The sequence below is a fragment of the Vulpes vulpes genome, chromosome 11, assembly GCF_048418805.1.
Source record: "Vulpes vulpes isolate BD-2025 chromosome 11, VulVul3, whole genome shotgun sequence".
Classification (NCBI taxonomy): domain Eukaryota; kingdom Metazoa; phylum Chordata; class Mammalia; order Carnivora; family Canidae; genus Vulpes; species Vulpes vulpes.
This window is the reverse complement of record NC_132790.1, coordinates 76,779,787-76,800,218: the sequence shown is the minus strand read 5'-3', so window position 1 is coordinate 76,800,218 and position 20,432 is coordinate 76,779,787. Positions and strand designations below refer to the sequence as shown.

The window sequence follows — 20,432 nt, the reverse complement described above, 5'->3', positions numbered from 1 at the left end:
TGAGAGACACAAAGAGAGAGGCAGAGACACAGGCAGACGAAGAAGCAAGCTCCATGCAAGGAGCCCAATGCGGGACTTGATCCAGGGACCCCAGGATCACACCCTGAGCCGAAGGCAGACACCCAACCACTGAGCCACCCAAGCGTCCCAGATTGTTATACTTTAAACATCAAAACTTAATCTTTGGCGATTTAGAAGGCATTCTGTTTTATCTTAGAGAAACAACATCAATATCCACTTTCTAATCATGCGACAGTTATGAAAGATCACATTAGAGTGTCCAAAGGGCAGAATTTCTTCTCTTTGGCCTCAGCTTATACAACTGGGTATACCGGAGCTTGAACTGGAAGAGGTAGTGAGTAATGATCTTTTGGATACACCGTCATATGAAATAAATACAATATGAAAAATTTAAGCTCTATCACTGACAACTGCAATACTCCCAAATGAGGGTCACAGAGGTGAGGTCCAAAGTATGCAGTATACAAAATATTTAGAGTCCAAAATGAGAGGGACCTTGGCCATGAAACTAGTCACATATGACTCAACAGAATTCCCAGTAGGCACTGCTCTGTTAATGCATGGCACTGGAACCCACTGTTAACATTTCCTACTCAACCTAAAAGGGATTATTTTCTCATGAAAGCCTAGGTCTTAATTTCATGAGAAAGCAATAAAGTGCAATGTACCAATATCTGCTCTCAAAAACGAACTCCACCAGATTAATATATACAAAAATATTTACACTTTTGAATTTCAAGGATCTAAACCTTGTCACATGACTACCTACCAAATTCCCCACCATCTCTTTAGATAATGACAAGAATAAATAGGTTGAAAATGTTTTTGGGAAAAAAAATTCTTTATTTCTATTTATTCATTTATGCAAAGACAGTATCAACAATAGGTAATAAGAACATTCTTATAAGTTTAAAATTAATTTTCCATTTTGAAAGGTTCAGGACTTTTGTCTCTTTGTTTTAAATACTTCAAGTCCAACAAAAAAGCAGAAAAATAAAGTTTATTCTCTTATTTTTCTTAAGGTCATACTAGGATAATTAGAATTGGCTCTTTCAAATTTAGGTACCATTTAGAGTAGCTTGGAAATTTAATCACAGAATGATACACGTAAGAATGTTATAGCACACCCAATAAAAAGTGTGGAGAATTTTTTAAAGGACAAATTTCAGGGCATTTTCAAATTCTGAGGCATGAGAAAGTCTTCTTGGGGATCCCTAAGCTAAAAGATTCTTCTCTTCAGATTCAGAGTAAAAATTATTGGGGATTATAAAACAACTATGGGGACTGATGATATGGCCCATGGTAGTTGCCTTATATTAGGGCTAAATGGAGTCTCCATGTTTTAGTGAAGGGACCAATGAAAAGAAAGGCTAAGAAGCCACTTTAAACTCATTTCAATGGCAGGTCAAATGATGCTGATACAAGTGTTTCCCTTAGAAAGGTTTTATCCCATTGTCACCTTTCCAAGGCTTAGCCCTCAAACTGTTCATGTTGCTACTTCTCTTCTATCACCTATTCTAGGAGCACATCTCTAGAAGAATGGTGCCACCAACTGAAAAAATCAAGACTGGAGGGACAGCAAAGAGGCTCTAGTTATCTGTCACAATTTAACAAGGAAACTATCTAATCTAGAAATGATTGTTAACTCTGCTCTAGTTATGTCCTTGAGATACACACAACTTTAGTGGTTTTGAAACACAACTACTTTGACTCTTCTAAACATATTTTACTTTAAAAAAGGAAATAGGCTAACAAGCAAAAATAAAATATATTTGCTCTTTAACAAATAACTAATATTTTAATGTTTTTATAAAAACAATTCCTTTCAGGTACTCTGATTAACCTTTAAGCAACATAAAAAAAGTTTCAGCATTCTTTAATACCAGTATTTTGCACAATTTAAGATACAGCCATTGAGTTTAGCATTTCAAGGGAAAAGAATTAAAAGATAAAAGGAGAATGGTAACTCACTGAGAAGCTTATGTACTTAGTAAAGTTTAGTTTGTTTTGGATTCTTTAAAAAAATTAGGCCCAGAATTTTAGTCATCCTAATTATCATCCCAATCAAATAGGATATCTATGTTTGGATTCTAGATAAAAAGACAAGTATTTTGAACTAATAAACATAAGACCCACTGATTGGACTGTTTGTTTAGAATCTTTTACTGGGTTTAGACAAGAAAGACTTCAATAAGGCTAACTATATATTGAGTTCCACTGATTAAAAATACAGTTTTACAAACTCTGCTTTTGTGGTAAATTTTGAGACAAATCATAAATGTAAAGAATACTGTAAATAGCGTACTGTTCACAGGTACTTGTCAGAGAAGTGAAATGCTTGAATTCAAAATATCAAAATTCTGACCTTTCAAAATAGGTTTTCTAAAATAATTTCCTGAAAATCAGCAATTGCTTTTAAACTCTTAAAATGTCAATTTCAATAAAAAAAAAATCCTTACAGATAAATGTTAGTTATTCCTTTCAGTCTCAATTATTTTTTACTTTCAACTATATATTGAATACAGAACCAGTTTCTAAATAAACATCTAATGAAGAACAGTTTCAATGTAAAGTAAAACTAGGCAATCTAATACAACTTCTATAAGAAAGTCTGAGTGTGATTGGTCAAAATTCAGAATTAAATTTCTGTAATAGTGAAAACTTTCAGTCTCTTCTTAATATTCAAAACGAGCAACTTCCCATGAGACTAGAAAGTTAGCAAAGTGGATCACACAGATTTAAGCACTGCCCGACTTCTTCTAAAGTGATGCACTCTTTTATCCTAGAAAAAACAGAAACAGTCCTTTTTACTTCACTGAAAATTCTGATTATCACTATGATAGTCGCAAAATACTTAAAGCATTTATTTTGCATTTTTAAAACTATAAATAAGAGAAAAGTGATCCTTTCTGAGAAGTCTTCCTGAACTTTTAAGATAACAAATGTATCAATGACTAGTTTTATTCAACAATTTAATTTAAAAAGAAACCTCAGTAAACTCAGAAACAGAGGACTTGGAGTCAGTATCATTTTATGAAGATTCTTAATTAATGATCTGGCAGTGATGCCCCAGAGACAGCTGGTGGAAAACATAATTTTTAAAAGTACTGTTGTTACTAACAAGTGCATCTGGTAGAAATCATAGCTTGAATACAGCACGTCACTTCAAACTGAAATGCTATGTTTTTAAGTTAAAAAATAAAAGCTTGGGCATATTTAAAGGCATATCCTTAACTTGTGATGAAGATCTATCATTCTTTAGGAAATGAGGATATAAATTAAAAATACATGTAAAATTTTCCTTTCACTTTATGTTGCCTGCAAACGTGTGCAGATATTATGAAAATATATATATTTTTGTATATATTTGTTAAAAAACAAATGGAGCGGAGTGAACAAATAACATCGATGGTATTTTCTTTTCTCTAAGAGATTAACTGTGCCCTTTTCCTCGAGACTTAAAATTCAGTTGTCATATAAAGAATAGTGGCTTTTGGAAATTATGCAATCTGTCAATAGGATAATATCCTATTTCGGTTAAAGCTCAGAAAAGTGGTCACAAACTCAAGTATCTTCACAAGTCAGGTAGGATGTAAAAAATTGTAAGGACAACAGAGAAACAGTGTATGCCCTCCTCAATGCATTCAAATTTGATTAAAACAACAGTAGCATTTAGCTAATCAAAATAGGTGTATATACCAGACAACCTCAAACTACCAATTTGTGACTCCTAGCCCAGAGGGATGGAAGACTGAAGGTTCAAAGTGAAGCTTTTGCCTAATATCAGGTGAAAACTCAAGTTTAAAGACTACTTTCTGCTTTGCAAACAAATCATTTAAGTACTATTTAACCTTCAGTACTTTGGGCAAGGTAGGCTGTCATACAATCCTAGTTCTTTCCTTTTAAATTATACTGTCTGTATATAATGAGACAAAAAAAAAAGAACAAATGTCAACATTAAAGAAATATGTTTTACTTTCTCTGTTGAGAAAATGGTTAAGAACTTAATCCTGCTATGGCTCTACTCTTCTGTATTATAGGAATTCCTTAGTATACCCTTTTAAAAAGACTGTAAGTTTCATCCTATGTCCATCCAATGATAGAAAAAAGCTATTCTCCTTTCCCTGTTTTAAGACACAAAGCCATGGTTAAAAAACTCCCCTTTGATTATAAAATGGTATAGTCATTTTGGAAAAATTCTAGCCATTTCTCAAAAGGTTCAACATAGTTATTATTAGTCATTAATTCCATTCCCAGGTATATACCCAAGAGAAATAAAACCGTTAAGTCCACAGAATAACTTATTCATGAACTTTCACAGCATTACTCATCAGAGTCAGAAAGTGGAAACAACCCAAGTTGTCTATCAAGTGATAAATAAACAAAGGGTGGTATGTCCATAAATAAAAATAAACAAAGTATTTACACACACTGTAACATAGGTGAATCTTAAAAACATTATGCTAAGTGAAAGAAGCCAGTCAAAAAAGTCCACATATTGTATTATTCTATTTATATGATATGTCCAGAATAGGAAAATCTTTCTAAAAGAAGCAGTTAGTGGTTCTCTAGAGATAGAGGAGTTGGGAAGAAATAAAAAGTGACCACTTAATGGCTGAAGGGCTGATTAAAATATTCCAAAATTGTGGTCATGACTGCACAACTCTGAATAACTATAAAAATGGAATTGTTTGTTTTAAATAGGTTTATTGCATGGTTCGTGGATTACATCTTAATAAACTTATTATAAAAACAAATTTCCCTTTACTGATAACCACAATATTCTTGTCCCCATTAGAGTGAGTAGTTAGTTCCTTTCCATAATCACAGACTCAGAATTAAAGAGATCCAAAGAACCTTTAGTCCTATGTCTCATTTTAGACTTGTAAAAACTAGAGCCTTTGTAAGACTTAAGTAATTTGTCCAATGTGACAGAACCAGGATCAGAAACCAGAACTTTCTTAAATTCAAACACCCACATCTCACCAACTCTGAATCAATTTTAATTTTCTACTCAGTTCTTTTCACTGCTTCACTTTACATCTTTTTCCCCTACATTGTTCAAGTATGTCATCTGGATGATTGATTTCTTTTCTTCTCTTTAATATCCATGCACAGGCGTCACCCATTTTACTGCATATCACAGATAAGGCATTTTTTACAAATTAAAGGTTTGTCGCTTTGCATTGAAAGTCTACTGGCACCATTTTTCCAGCAATTGCTCCGTGTTACATTTTGGTAATTCTCTTAATATTTTGCACTTTATTATTAGTATTCTATTTGTTACGGTAATCTGTGATCAGGGATTCTGAGAAAGCTCAGATAACAATTTTTAGCAATAAGATATATTTTTTTGTTTTTTTAATAAAATATATTTTAATTAAAGGTAGGCATACTGTATTTTTTATATAGAATGCTATTATTGCATACTTCATAGACTACAGTACAATGTAAACATAACTTTTATATGTACTGGGAAAAAATTTCATTTGACTTACTTTATTGCATATTCACCCTATTGCAGTGGTATGAAACTGAACCTGTGGTATCCAAGGTATGTTCTCTGCCTTGTGAACCTAAAATTTCCTCTTTTTCCATTTGTCAAGCCAATATTCTCTTCCAACTCTCTTCTTTTACACAAACCTTTTCAATTATAAGCTTCTGCTAAAGGTTTCTTCCCTAAGGACAAGCTGTATCAAGGTTTGAGCAGCATAAAATACATGGCCAGGTAAAACTCACTTACAAAGGTTTTTTGACTTACAGTCAAATGCCAAAATGTTCAATTAATGTTCAATTAAATGCTCTATATAATCTCAAAATGTATGTGTATACCACAGAAAAAAATATGCTTCATAGCTGACAAATACGCCTTTTATTCTGTATACTATTTTTTTTCATACCTTAAAGTAGTCATCTTGAGTAACAAGAGAGTTTCTCAGTCTGTTCTCTGGATTAAATAGACAAGATACCACAGTCTGTATGCTTCTGTCCACAGATTTCTGAAAAAAAGGGAAGTTTTCTCAGTAATCTAAAGATTATAGCTTTTACTCACTGTAACAAGCTTTTTATTTTTTATTTTTTGTAACAAGCTTTTTTTTAAAAAAAAGATTTTATTTATTCATGAGAGACAGAGACAGAGAGACAGAGACAGAGACACAGGCAGAGGGAGAAGCAGGCTCCATGCAGGGAGCCCAACGTGGGACTCCATCCCCCGTCTCCAGGATCACACCCTGGGCTGAAGTTGGTGCTAAATCGCTGAGCCACCCAGGCTGCCCTGTAACAAGCTTTTTAAAGAAAATAGAATACATGTACTTTTCCCTAAAGAATCCTTAAGGTAATCCATAAAGGACTATGAATGTAATTCACAATACATTACATTTTCATGTAATTACATGTCACTTAATATGTACCTTTTCATGAAAATTTTAAAATATTTCAGAATCCTAAGTACTGATTGTAAAGCTCAATTTAGTAAAACCCTCAGATATTTGCTTAAGGCTCTTTAATTTTTCCTATTAGATAAGCAACAATGAACTTCAACATTCCAAGAAAAAATATCCAGGAACTGGTCATTATAACTATTATAATCATCACTCAGATCAAGGAATCTTTTTTACTCTATAGTTCAGCAGTTCTCATTTTTTTCCACTGAGAAACACATGGACAAAGTTCACACAATCCAATGGGAAACCTTCAAGGTTGTTATGCACATTCCCACCACATCACCTACTTCCACATTCCCACTCATTCAAGGAAAACAGGAGCACTGAAGAGAGCACTGTCAGGAATTTGTTCTAATATTAAAAAAAAAGCAACTCCACCTATTTCAGTATTTCAATTATCAATACAGACTCCACCACTCTTGAGAGCTGCTATCATATATAATGAATGTTATGGAGAGAATGCCACAAACAACTGGATACTATTACTTAGCTAAGTAAATGTTTAAATTGGTTAAAAAAAAAAAAAAAGGTAAATATAATTCATACTAATCTCTCTTTTGAAGAGAGAATTCTTGAAAAAACCCACCTGTCTACTGCATTCCACCAAGTTATGCTAATAGTTATTGAAGTATGGCTTAAAAAACAATGCAAATATAAGAGAAAAAGACGACTGAATCAGAAACTATATGTAAACAGTGAAAGCTTGGGGGTGCCTGAAATTTCATCTATTTTTACAAAAACTGCCAAATTATTAGTCAGTTACTTGAGCTCTGTAAATTTTGGCTTCCATATTTAAATTTGAAAAAAGAAGCTTGTGTCTCAAAGGGCCATTGTTAATACTTAAAAAATAACTGTGAGAATATAAAGATAAACAAAATTAGATGTTTGCCTTTTGTGGGCCATTTCCTGAGGACGGAGTAGCTTCATGAACTGAACATTCACTTTGCAGAACTTCAGCTCCTGGATCAACTTCATTACAGTGGTAATTAACAGCGGTATAAGCCTACATTATGATAGAAGTATAATCAAACAGATGTACATTAGATACATTTCTAAACAACATATTCTTCAAAATAAGTGAGTTTATACTGAGGATTTAAAAGTGGGTTGTGTTGAAGTTCAATTTACATTATTTCAGAAACTAAACTGAATAGGTGAAATTCACTAAGGCAGTCTTTTATTTTGAAAAGTCTTCTAAACTTCAACAAAATCTGATTAGAAGGGCTCTAAGAAAAAGAAACTCCAACATGTAGTAATAGAATGAGAATTTCCCAGTGCCTAAGGATTTTAACTCATATCATTCAAAGGTCCAATGCTGATAAAAAGTAACAAAGGCTTAAGTGTTTTATAGAGATAACAGCCTCTTGTTTTATTTCTCATGTAATATATACCAGTATTAACAAAACATTCGCTTGTCTTCAACAGATTTTTTTTATGGGTAGAAAAATAGAGACAGATTGAATACTAATTCCAAATTCACTGAATTAGAATTAGCATAGGTATTAATACTACCTTTCTTGGATTATATATAATTTAGCACCTGTTGTATGCAGAGCAGCCATTGGCTTAAGCATATAAGAACAACCTGAGAAACAAAAAGCACAGTTTCTTGCATGGAAGAATATACTTGGGTTGACAAGAAATTAATAAAACATAACACATAATGTGAAAGGGAAATTAAAAAATATTTCTAGGCATACATGTGATGGCAAAAGGCCATGAAACATTATAACAATTAAAATAAGAAAACATTTTAAAATAAGAAAAAGGAAGGGGTGTCTCAGTCCATTAAGTGTCCAACTCTTGATTTTGGCTCGGGTCATGATCTTGGGATTGTGAGATTGAGCCCCACATCTGGCTCCGCACTGGGCATGGAGCCTCCTTAAGTTTCTTTCTCCCTCTGCCTCTCCCCTCCATTTGCTCTCTCCCCCTCTCTAAAAAAATAAAAGATAAATAAAAGGAAGTATATGTTTGGCTAATTCACCTTACCGGGGGTATAACATAACTCCTTTGTTCCCCAGCAGGCCACTGTGGTGGCATCTTAAAACAAACAAAAAAAAGGAGAGAGAGAGAGGAAGTAACAATTAGTTAACCATTCCTACATGTTTTCAGAAATGTGAAAGACAATGTTGAGGTATTTGTCAAGCTGAATCCTTGAACTTACAGTAGAAGAAACAATGAAAGAAAGAAGTAATTTAGGTTTCTAATACCTGAAGGTTTGTTACTTTCACATACAAACTCTAACTTTCTTCTGAATTTTCCGTGTTGGCTTAAATAGTTCTCTGAATTTATCACCAAAGATAATGGTTATGGGTCATAGATACAGTCATATCTATGGTAGAAACTGAGAGAACTGCACCTTTTAGTATTCAGCTAGAATAAACACTACCAAATATAATTGGAATTCAGTGCTCTAAGAACTGAGAAATCATTTTATTTTGATCTAGCCTACTAGAAAAACTTTGAAAAGTCAATCTGGACATTTCAGCTATTTGACAGCAAAAATGGAAGAATGTATGTTGAAATATAGAAGAGGACACCAAATCCTAGAAGACAGTACAAGAGAAAACTTTGTGCTAAGTATATTCCTTTCAAAAGATCATTCCCGTGGGATGCCTGGGTGGCTCAACGAATGAGCACCTGCCTTCAGCTCAGGGCCTGATCCCCGAGTTCCAGGATCGAGTCCCACATCGGGCTTCCTGCACTGAGCCTGCTTCTCCCTCTGCCTAGGTCTCTGCCTCTCTTGGTCTCTCTCATGAATAAATAAATAAATATAATCTTAAAAAAAAAATTCCCTTTTTTCCTAAATAAAGGTTTTTTTCTAAATAAAGGTTCTAATTCCTAACTAATTCTAACTTTATTTTGCGCATACTCAACTAGTTTAAATGAAAATAAAATAAATTTATATAAATAAAGGACTCAGTATTCCAAAGTAAATCATTTTGTTCCCTATTAAGTTACCTGATAATTATAAACAGGCAGCTGATATCCAGTGATGACCTGAACAGGTGAACTTGGATAAGGAGGATATGCCTGAGAAAAAAGTTTATAGAAAGAATGCATTAACAAGGAAAATTCTTGAAAACTATACAGAAGTATTATTCCCAATACAACCAAAGTATGAAAATAAAGAACTCTTATTTTTCTATATACAAATTCAGAATTCTATTGGAGTGATTGGCTTCATACAGAATAATTCTCTTTCAAATGTCAGTCTTTTGGGTGAGGAAAAGGAAGAGATAAAATAAGGGAAGTGACTGACTTTGCCCATCTGTATTTATCGTACTTGTGTATTTATCCCCAGTAGGAAGCTTATTCCTTACACTGGTGGTAAAGCTCTATTAGAATAGATTTCCATGTTAAACTCTTATTAACACATCTGTTATTTCTTTAAAATATTTTTAAGCAGTTTTGTATTCCTTTGGGATAATGTGTAGTCAATGTACAGTCCTCCTACACACTTTATGGCTCTTTCTGTATTTCATTTCTACAAGGTAAGGGTTGTACATAACCCTGAAATTGTAAAAACAAAAAAAAAAGAATGCCTTTCATCTTTCAATAAATACTTACTGACTGAAATCATCTATTAATACCACATATGAATAGACCCAAGTAAGTAATAACCTCACAGTAAATGTTAGGAACAAATAGAGATTTTCTTCTAACCATGTTTAGAGCAAGAAAAATAATAAGAGATATATCTTACATTTCAGGTAGATGGAAAAAATGTAAACAAATGAGAGACACTATAGAACGACTTCACTATTTCTCTTTTCCTGCAAATGTCTTTTAAATTGAAGTAAAATGAAAAAGAAAATCAATGTTATTTAGCAATAGGAGATTGTAAGTATTCCAAATTCCACTTCAAATATTAAAGAAACCAGGACTAATCAAATTATATGCCAGAAACTCACAGAATGTACAAATACAGTTCAGTCATCAGAAACCTATCCATTCTAGAACAAGAATACACCCAGAAGTCAGGAATCTATGTGAGAAGGTATCTGAAAATCACAGCAAGTAAGTAGTAACTAGAATTGCCAAACTGAGAGAAGAATAAACCAGGCAAATACATGAAAAAAAGCCACCTTCAGATATTTTATGAGTTATCAATGGAGGGGAAAATGGAGGAGTATGTTCTTTGTGGCCACAGAAGTCAGTTCTAAGATAAAGGTTTACAAACTATATATAAGCAGATTTTAGTCTGATGTAAGAAAAAACACAAAGAACAACAAATTTCTAACAAAAGTAATAAATTTCCTTGACCATCACTCAAAGTATTGAAAAAGAGACAGTATTATCACTATTATGGAAATTCTACAACTTATGTCACAGAGAGTAAAAAGTGAGACTGGCTCATTTTTAAGGTGTCCATATCAATAAAGTCTCCAGTACTAATTTAAAAAAAAATTCTTACCTGAACATACTGAGTTATAGGATTCATCATGGTTGGAGGCTGCATGTAAGTTTCTGTGTTTGGATTACTCCAGACACTCTGAAACTGTGGTGGAGGAGGAGGATTAAAAACCAAAGGACGAGGCTGCACATGATAAGCACCTTTTTTAAAGAATAAAACAAAAACAATGCCCACTTTTAGTTTTTTGAAAAGCTATACATGTCAACAAAAACAATTCTTCTCTTTACTCACATAAATTTTGTTTCCTGATTGCAGGTCCCAGTTTCAGCTTTTTACCATGGAAATTTATCTGTGACTGAAAATAAAGCAATAAAATAACATTAAATTCACTTTCAAAGTCTTCACTTCCAAGACTTTGGTAAACATTCCAATCTTCTAAAATTTCTACCATCAGAGAGGATCAATAATAAGCACATACTAAATCAGAATTTATCAGCACGAAGCTACCTTAACCTCACCACTCAAGTACTGAAAGGAGTCTTGGAATTTGATCAAAAACCTTTACACTGTCTGAAACCTTTCCTGTCTCTAGGTCATGAAGCCAGATGTCCAATTAGAAATAAACAGGTCTGACAAGTTACAAGATTCGTCTAGGTTTGGATTTCAAACAAGAAGTTTATTTCTATATTTTATACAAGGCTATATATATTCAGGACTCAACACTAAACATTGCATCCTTAAACTGAAAGAGACTTTGCCATAAGATTACTTACTTCTACTATCTTCTGCACATCCACATCATTATAAAATGAAACAAATCCATAGCTAGAAAGACAGATAATGTATAAAAATCACCACTGTAACAGTATAAAACTTTTCTAGTATTCCATGAAATAATTGACAAAGTGATAATGATAAAGAATGAAGAATATACTGAGGTAAAGATTTGTTAGATGTACACGATCGATCCTCTATAAATTTTACTGCTTTTTATTTTCTTCCCCGATCTATGTCAGAATGTGTGAGGATTAAAATAGTGTGGGACATCATTTGTTAATAGAAAATTCGTATCTATGAACCTGCATTTATTACCTAAGGTAAGATGGTTAAAATTTAAGATACTGTATAATACATGAAGAAAACAACTTTGATAAAACTGATTAATCCACTTAAGTAAAATAAACGAAAATGGGAAATGTTTATATATATACAAACACTGAAAATGACTAAATAGAAGAGCTGATAGCCAACTGTTATCCTATATACGAAAGGAACAAAGCAACAAATTTATACAAATATAAGAAAACAAATTTTGAATTCTTTTTTTATGTTACTCTATAAAGATACTAGAGCTCAGATGTTTTTAATACTTCATTCATACCGAACATGTTTTACTCACCCTTTGGACACACCAGTTCGATCCGTGATTATCTTCACTTCTTTTACTGAACCATATCTAGCAAAGAAACTTCTAATTTCGGTTTCATCCATCTACAGGGAAGAATTTGACTTCAAGCGTAAAAATTCAGCATTCAAAATTTTCAATTACACTCTAAAGATTTGAAGATGAGGAAATATCTCCCCTAAGTATCCCCAAACCACCTGTAGATCTTTGTCAAAGATACTTGTGGTCTCTATGGGTTGAAAACCAATTCCAAATCTACATGAAGCACCAAAAAAACCTTATGTTTACAACAGAGCCCAAATCCCATAATTTACTAAATATTTTTTTTAAATAAATGAAATAGAAATACAATACCCTAACATCAATTCCACCAACAAAAACGGTGTTTGGCATGATTTTGCCTTCTGGTAAAACATAGCCTTGGCTGGTTGTAGCTGATGAGGACTGAGTGCTGGCCTCTCTGGAGATGGTTGAATTTGGAGTCTCGGGATTTGCAGCAGACTGTAATTTGGAAAGTAGTTATCATCACTAGATACTCATGTAAAAACCACGCATGATGTGAAATATAAACTTTGTATTTAAAGTACAAAATTACTTTAATAGTAAATTGGCCAGCAATACAGATTAGTTCAGGTTTAGGATTAAAAATAATCAGACCAGGGATACCTGGGTGGTTCAGTCGGTTAAGGTCATAACCTCAGGGGTCATGAGCTTGAGCCCCATGTCAGCTCTGTGCTGGTTGTGGAATCTGCTTCAGATTTTTCTCTCCCTCTGCCCCTTCTCACCCCCCACCCACAAATAAAATAATTAGAATAGATCAGCACAAAATTTTAACAAAAGGTTATAGTACCTTCTTAAACCCAGTGTTGCTCATCATCATATCTTAAAGTAGAATACTGACTTTATACTGAGTTTGTGAATGGGAAAGTTCAGATTTGTAAAAATTGTTATTAAAGTCATCCTGTTATATGCCAGTAAGCAAATTTTCACTTCACTGAATACCTTATTAAAAATCATGGGAAATCTTTGAAAAAGATAAATGAACTTTAAAAAAATTTGCATCAAAAACACACATCAAAGCTTTAAACCAATTTGCTTTGCCTCCTCTTTCTAGTCACCAAAATTAACATGGATTTTATAATTAAATACTCCATGTGTTAGTATGCATTTACTTTGGAAATGGTCATGAAAACATTATTTGCTCACATACCATAGGTCCTGCTAAAAAAGGTTTATAATCCTTTCCTCTAGGATGTTCAAAGTATCTTTTGAAATAACATTTTCCTTCTTCAGTAATTCCAGATCAATCCAACTGATAATTCTAATTTTCACAGTGGGCTGATAGAAATAAATGGTACTATCTTTATTTTCAGATAAAGAGACTCACATGTGAAACTCATTATTTTTCTGGAATCGGGTTCAGAATTCTATCTTAAGTCCTTCCATTCTAAGATTAATGTAAACTTTTCTGAAGCAAAATTTACTGGTAACATATATATGTTGGAAAAGTAGTATAGCATAGTGAAACAAAAATTGATTTAGTCAGATCTAGGTTCATGTCCCTCACTAGATTATAAGCCACTTACTTGGCAGCTGTTTATATCTGGGAATATTGCTTTGAGAAAGAAGTGAGATAACATCCGTGAATTCATTTTGTAAAGTATAATGTGGAATGCAAATATAAGTTAGTGTCCTGTTATTTGAATTTATTTTCAATAGATTAAAAAGTTTCTTCCCTGGTTCTACTGTTTGCTTATTTATTTTGTAGATATTTTATTATTAACAACTAATTTCATTTGGAACTTCAAGGAACTAGTTTATGGCACATCCACTTATTTGGAATTCATTTATGAAGGGTTTATTGGTTCTAAGAGGGAAATATGAACCGTTGCAAGAGAGAAACCTATTACATTTCCTCTTATACAGAAAAACAAAAACGAAAGAAACCAACTGATACCTACTTTTTAAAAAGCGAGCACGGCAATTTTTATAGAAATTAGTAACAATACTAAGGTAGATAGAATTCCTATTTTGTTAGATGCTAGAAGTTACTGGTTAATTTAAAATTCTACAAACTGTTATACTAATTTGAGATGAAATCAAAACTGTCAATCACCAAATGTGTTTTGTTTCTTCTCTTATTAATTTGTGTACATACAACTGACCCTTGAAAACAAGGATCTGAACTGCCGAGGTCCTCTTATTAACAGATATGTTTTTAAAACTACAATACAGTACTGTAAATGCATTTTTCCCTTCCTTAGGATTTTCTTAATCACATTTTTTCCCTGTAGTTTACTTTATTATAAGAATACAGTATATAATCCATATAACATACAAATTGTGTTTATCATTGGTTTTATGTTACCAGTAAGGTTTCCGGTCAACAGTGAGCTACTAGCAGTTAACTTTTGGGTGAAGTCAAAAGTTATATGCCAACTTTTGAATGTGTGTGGAGGGAGGGTGAGTCAGTGTCCCTAATCTCTGCATTGTTTAAGAGTAACCGTACTTCCTGATTCTTTTCTGTAACTATAGCATAATAATATTTCATGACAACAAAGTAGTATAAAAATATCTTTCTGAAGCTTTATCTTTTTTTCTTAGTTTTCTAATTTTAGTGTTTCTACATGGGTCTATTATTCCATAAGCCAGGCATCTTGAACTACTGAAACTTGACTAGATTTCTCTTCACTATAAAACTTACCAATCCTTTCTAGTTAGCTCTTTCAAAAGTTCAAAACAAATAGAACAAAACAGTGGTTCTGAAATTCTTATAGACTTTTTTTCTCTTTCTCAATTTCCCCTTCATTTGTGGATGAACTTTGGAAAGCTTTCTTTTTGACAAGCTATTTAGATTATCTGTCTGTGAACAATGGATGAATGTACTTTAATTCAGAAGTGTAACATCAGGTCAGAAAACTGTGCCAGAAAAAAAAAAAAAGAAAAGAAAACTGTGCCAGATTATAAGACGTTATTATAACGTATTATTTCTCAACCCAGGGAGATTCTATGGTCCAGGAACATTTCTGGTTGTCACACCTAAGGGGTACTCCTTGTATCTGGTGGTAGAGGCCAAGGATATGGTAAAAATACTTTAATGCAAAAGCAGCTTCCCACAACAAGAAATTACGTGTCCCAAAATATCAACAGAGTCACAGCTGAGAAACCTGTAATAGTATCCAGAATCAAAAAGCGAAGTTCTAATTCTCATATTCTATTTACAGAAATAAAATGGATGCTTGAGACACTAAGCAATAATTGAGGAAGGGTAAAGGCCATTATATATTATAGGAAGTTTGTTTTGGTTTGGGATTTTGATATTTACTGCTTGGTTAATTGAGATATTAAATATAATATTCATCAAATCATTTTACGAGTGTCTTAATATCTTAAGGCACTAACTATCCTGTCTTAGTCCTCAACCAGCAGGTGGCACTCAAAGCTAACAAAGTAAGCAAAGTACTCCATTTTAACAAGACTGATCAGGAATTAAGCTTCTAGTGTATACTTACATGTAGTTATATATACAACATCTGTAACCAAAAAACAACCTTTAATACTTTTAAACTATTGCTAAAAATACTCCATAAATAAATGCATAGACTAAAGTAAAAAAGTCGATGTTCAAGTATTAATCTTAACCATCAATAGTATACAGAAAGTTTCATGTAAATTAAATATAAGAAGTAATTATTTTTTGCATATACCTTCAAAATGAGTTGGTGGGTTTTGAGATGAGTAATGCTAGGATCTTAAGTAGGGGAGAACATGGAGGCCATTATATACACAATCTTATCACTACTATTTACAGTAATATATTCCCTATTATACTTTAATAATAACAAAAATAAAAAAGCTGGAAAAAATATCACTAAAGTTCTTGGGACGTCAGCTCTTTAACATTATTTCATTCAACTATTGTATCTACATGCAAGTAATCTAAGATCTAGAACTGACTACAAAAAAGTCTATAATTTGTAGTCATCAGAGTTCTAACCACAGAAGTAGCTAATAAAAAGGCTGGGACACCTGGGTTGAGCATCTGCCTCTGGCTTAGGGCATGATCCTGGGGCTCCAGGATCAAGTCTCATATTGGGCTCCTTGCAAGGATCCTGCTTCTCCCTCTGCCTGTCTCTCTCTACCTCTCTGTTTATCTCTCATGAATAAATAAATAAAGTCTTAAAAAAAAAAAAAGACAAAGATGCTAAAGTGAACTAGGAAATGAAAATCAGAATAAAACCTCGTAAGTAAATCCAAGAGTGGACTCTTAGGGGGAAAAGGGGAAAAATCCACACAATAAACAAAGCTAAGCAAGAAAAAGAACAAGAAAGCAAAAATCTACATTTGTCTTTTTAAAAAGGTGTATGACCACATATTACAGGAGAATGTGATGTATAAAGTCTCTAGAAATAAATACGGAAATCTCGTGAAATGGCCAGCTTTCTAGAAAAAAGTCAATTTTTAAAAATCTTAGGAAAGGAAAGAATATTTGATTTTTAGCTCAGTTTCACTAGGAGTTTTTTCAAACTGTAAAGTAACTGGTGCACGTGTAGGGGGTGTGTATGGAGGACACCAACACAGAAACAAGGGCAGACAGAAGAAAGAGCATAGGAGAAAGAAAATTCAGGGGTGCTTGGCTAGCTCAGTGGCAGACATTCTTAATCTCCGAGTTGTGAGTTTGAGCCCTAGGCTAGGTGTAGAGATCACTAAAATAAAATACAATAAAAAAGAAATTAAATTAAAAAAAAAATAATAAAATAAAATAAAATAAAAAATAAAAGAATTCAGACACCATAATTGAAAAAAATTCCATTTTACAAAACCAACACCTAAATAATAAAACCTAATCAAAAGCTAATGGTTCACCTCTGTCCCTAACACAGAGATGTAAACTTCCAGCAGGATTTTAAAAACATATAACTAACAGTTTATACTGAAAACTCAAGGATGGTTCATTCTTAGGAAATCTATAACTGTAATTCACCTTAATGAAAAAGCATTTTATTTTTTTTTTAATTTTTTTTATTTATTTATGATAGTCGCAGAGAGAGAGAGAGAGAGAGAGAGAGAGGCAGAGACACAGGCAGAGGGAGAAGCAGGCTCCATGCACCGGGAGCCCGACGTGGGATTCGATCCCGGGTCTGCAGGATCGCGCCCTGGGCCAAAGGCAGGCGCCAAACCGCTGCGCCACCCAGGGATCCCCTGAAAAAGCATTTTAAAAAATACAGCATTCACTTAATTTTAAAAATACAGCAATGTATTTTTTAAATACAATACACTTAAGCAGCATTCACTTAAACCTAAGTAAAATGGAAGAATCTTCTTTGTTGAAGTAATCTTAAGCTAACATCAGGCTTAAAATGAAACAGCCATTTCCACTGAAATTAGGGAATAAAGACAATTCTTTTTTACCACTATAAATGAGGAATTAATAGTTTTTATAAATCCTTTAAATTAAAGATAAACATCCAAATAGAAAGGTGCATTAAAAATCTATTAAAAATTTTTTTGAAAGCTAACGACTTCAACTTCATTAAAGGTCAAAAAAAAGCACATCAAAACATATTTTCCAGCTATTAGATTAGCAACTTTAAAAATTATCAAAAGAATGTGGAGAAGAGCTCACTCTACAAACAGTGGGAAAACATACTGGTAACCTGGTTCCGTTAAGACTAACCTGGAAAGATATACTACAATTTAAAATTGTTATAAAATGGGCATAACTCTCCACACCCACCCAGTTTAGCTGTTTCCATTGCTGGCAATTAATTTCAGTGATTAATGGAATAAGCATGTCAAAACATTTGGACAAGTATACTTACTACAGTATTGTTTCGTGCAGAAAAGGTACTCATTATATGAGAATTTGATAAAATAAGTAATGATATAGTCTTAAGACTATGTATTTGAAGTCATACAAGTTAATTTATATTTGAAATAAGGTCCACCATATTTATTAGGTGAAAGACACTGGGAATATAATAAAATACTATTATGTGGCATGGCACAAGTTTTATAAAATAAAGTTCACCTCTCTACGTGCAGTACATTCATAAAAACCACCTGGAAGGGCATACATACAGCAAAAGCACTTGTTGAACAGTGGTTAAAGGTGCTGGGACGGACCAGGTTTCTTAAAATGAAACTGAGTTAAAATAAAATAAAAATGAGTTAATACGCTGTTATAATCGGGGGGGGGGGAGCTATTCGCATTTCCCCTCTTTTCCTCTAAAAATGGAGAGAAAAAAATATTAGGATTTTTCATAGTAACTCGGTGATTAATAATTAATCAGTAACAAGGATAATGACAACGCAAATAAGTATTAGAGAACATTACGCAAAATTGTATTTTTAGTATTTATATGTAGTAATATAAACTAAATTTCCTCCCTTTAGTTCTGAAATTGAAGAATCCTGATGATACTATAAAAAACATCTGTGACGAAAGGTTGGGTCAGAAGTGCTCAGAGCTGAATCCCGCGGTGAATCAACTCTCCATTTACCCAAACTCACAGAAACGTACACCTCGGAGAGGAATTACTACGGTCTGCGCGTCTTGTTTAAACTCCTCGTTCGTCTAGGGGGGAAGGGTGCCCCCCCCCACCCAGTACGAGGCAGCAGCGCGGGCGGCTCCGAGCGCGCGGCCACGACGGCGTCGGGCGGCCTGGCCCGTCCGCCCGAGGCCGCCGCACGAGGGAGCCCCCGACGCCAGGTCAGGCGCGAGCGGCCGCCGCCGAAGCGCTCCAGTCCCGGCCCGACGCCCGCTTCCCCACGTCCGAGGGCCGGGAAGGAACCACCGGCGGAGGCAACTCTGGCCCTCCGAGGCGGCAGCCGAGTTCCGCAGAGCCCGCGCCGGCCGGCGTTCGCAGCGGCGGCCCGACGCCATGACGCGGGAGACGCGCTGCCTCCTCTCCACAGGGTGAGCGCGGGAAGGGAGGCCGGAGGCCTGAGGGGGAGGGTGGGGGTGGGGGCGGGGCGGGCGCGCGGTTCTCCCCGAGCCCCGGCGGCCCCACCGCGGGCTGCCCCGCCACCCAGCCGGAGGCGGCGGGAGGCAGGCGCGGCGGTGTGAAGGCCGCGGCCCTGCACGTGGTCGCCGGCGGAGGGGCAGCAGGTCCTGAGGGCCGCGCCCCCCCACCCGCGGGCATCCGGCCCCTCCTCCACCCCTCCGGGCCGCCTCGCCCTTCTCTCAGGCCCCGTCTGCCGTGCACCCCGGAACAGGGAAGCGGGGTGGCCCCACTTTCAGCGCCCCCACCCCTGCGCCGCGCCCCAAAAGCCGCGTTTGCGCCCCCCGGGGAGACTGGCCCCCGCGTGGGCCCCTCAGGCCTCCTCCTCCACTCACCATGATGGCGGCAGCCAGCAGTTCCCGCTGATGGGGCTCGAGGGGGAGTGGAGGCCGCGCTTCCGGCACCACCCGTGGGGCTGCTGCTGGCTCTGCTCGTGCCGCTGCCCGGCTTCGGCTGGGCAAAGCGAGAGACGTCAGAGGACTGAGGGGAGGCAAAGGCGAGCGGCGAGGCGGAGGAGCCCTGCAGCGGAGCGGCGAGGCTGAGGGGTGCTGGCGAACTGAGGCGTGGCCCGCGGGCTCCGGGAGGTGGCTCCTGCGCAGGGTACCGGGGCTCGTGGTAGACGCCTCAGCCAATGGGTGGCAGCCCCCCGCCCCCTGCGGGGGGGTTGGGGGGACGCCGGCTCCCCGAGCGGGGGGTGTGCGGGGGGTATGCGGGGGGTGCGCGCGGGCCGGCGCTCCGCAGCCGGGGAGGTACGGCCCTGGGGTGGGCGGACTGACAAGACCACCCTCACGCACACCCCGACGTAGGCATCACCCCGAAAATGCCTTTGGGGCGCACTTGAAATGAGTATGCATCCTTAAGTATCTGTTAAAGTTAAAACAAGAATTTAATGTGTCTAGGCTCTAGCTTCAAAATGGCGCCCCGAACACACAGGATCAGCCCGATCACGATCATCCCTATCATCCCCTCCAAAATCAATTAAATGCCTGCGGAAATAGAAACTAGAACCAAGTCCGTAGACAGCGGGGAAGGAGACCCCCCCCAAAATCCACACACTTGGGAGACTTTCTGTCAAGTTTGAGGTAGATGGGGTTGGATTGGAAGAAACCTCGGGTGGGGCCGACCAAATTAGTGTTCAGGGCATTCGCTAGTTCAAGAAACATGTCGGTGGTAATTGAGTGACCACAGCCAGATACGGTAGT

The 20,432-nt window shown here is 36.0% G+C and overlaps 1 protein-coding gene across 1 annotated transcript; it reads right to left on the bottom strand.

Annotated features, from left to right (window-relative positions):
* Nucleotides 1–843: 843 nt before the first annotated feature.
* DAZL (deleted in azoospermia like) lies at nucleotides 844–19,854 on the bottom strand. The gene is made up of 11 exons (XM_026006466.2): nucleotides 19,566–19,854; nucleotides 12,581–12,727; nucleotides 12,221–12,312; nucleotides 11,595–11,646; nucleotides 11,113–11,176; nucleotides 10,882–11,021; nucleotides 9,426–9,497; nucleotides 8,454–8,504; nucleotides 7,354–7,467; nucleotides 5,922–6,020; nucleotides 844–2,803 (listed from the first exon to the last, which is right to left on the bottom strand). The coding sequence occupies exons 1-11, from the start codon at nucleotides 19,566–19,568 to the stop codon at nucleotides 2,750–2,752; spliced, it is 888 nt and encodes a 295-aa protein (XP_025862251.2). The 5' UTR covers nucleotides 19,569–19,854; the 3' UTR covers nucleotides 844–2,749.
* Nucleotides 19,855–20,432: the final 578 nt, after the last annotated feature.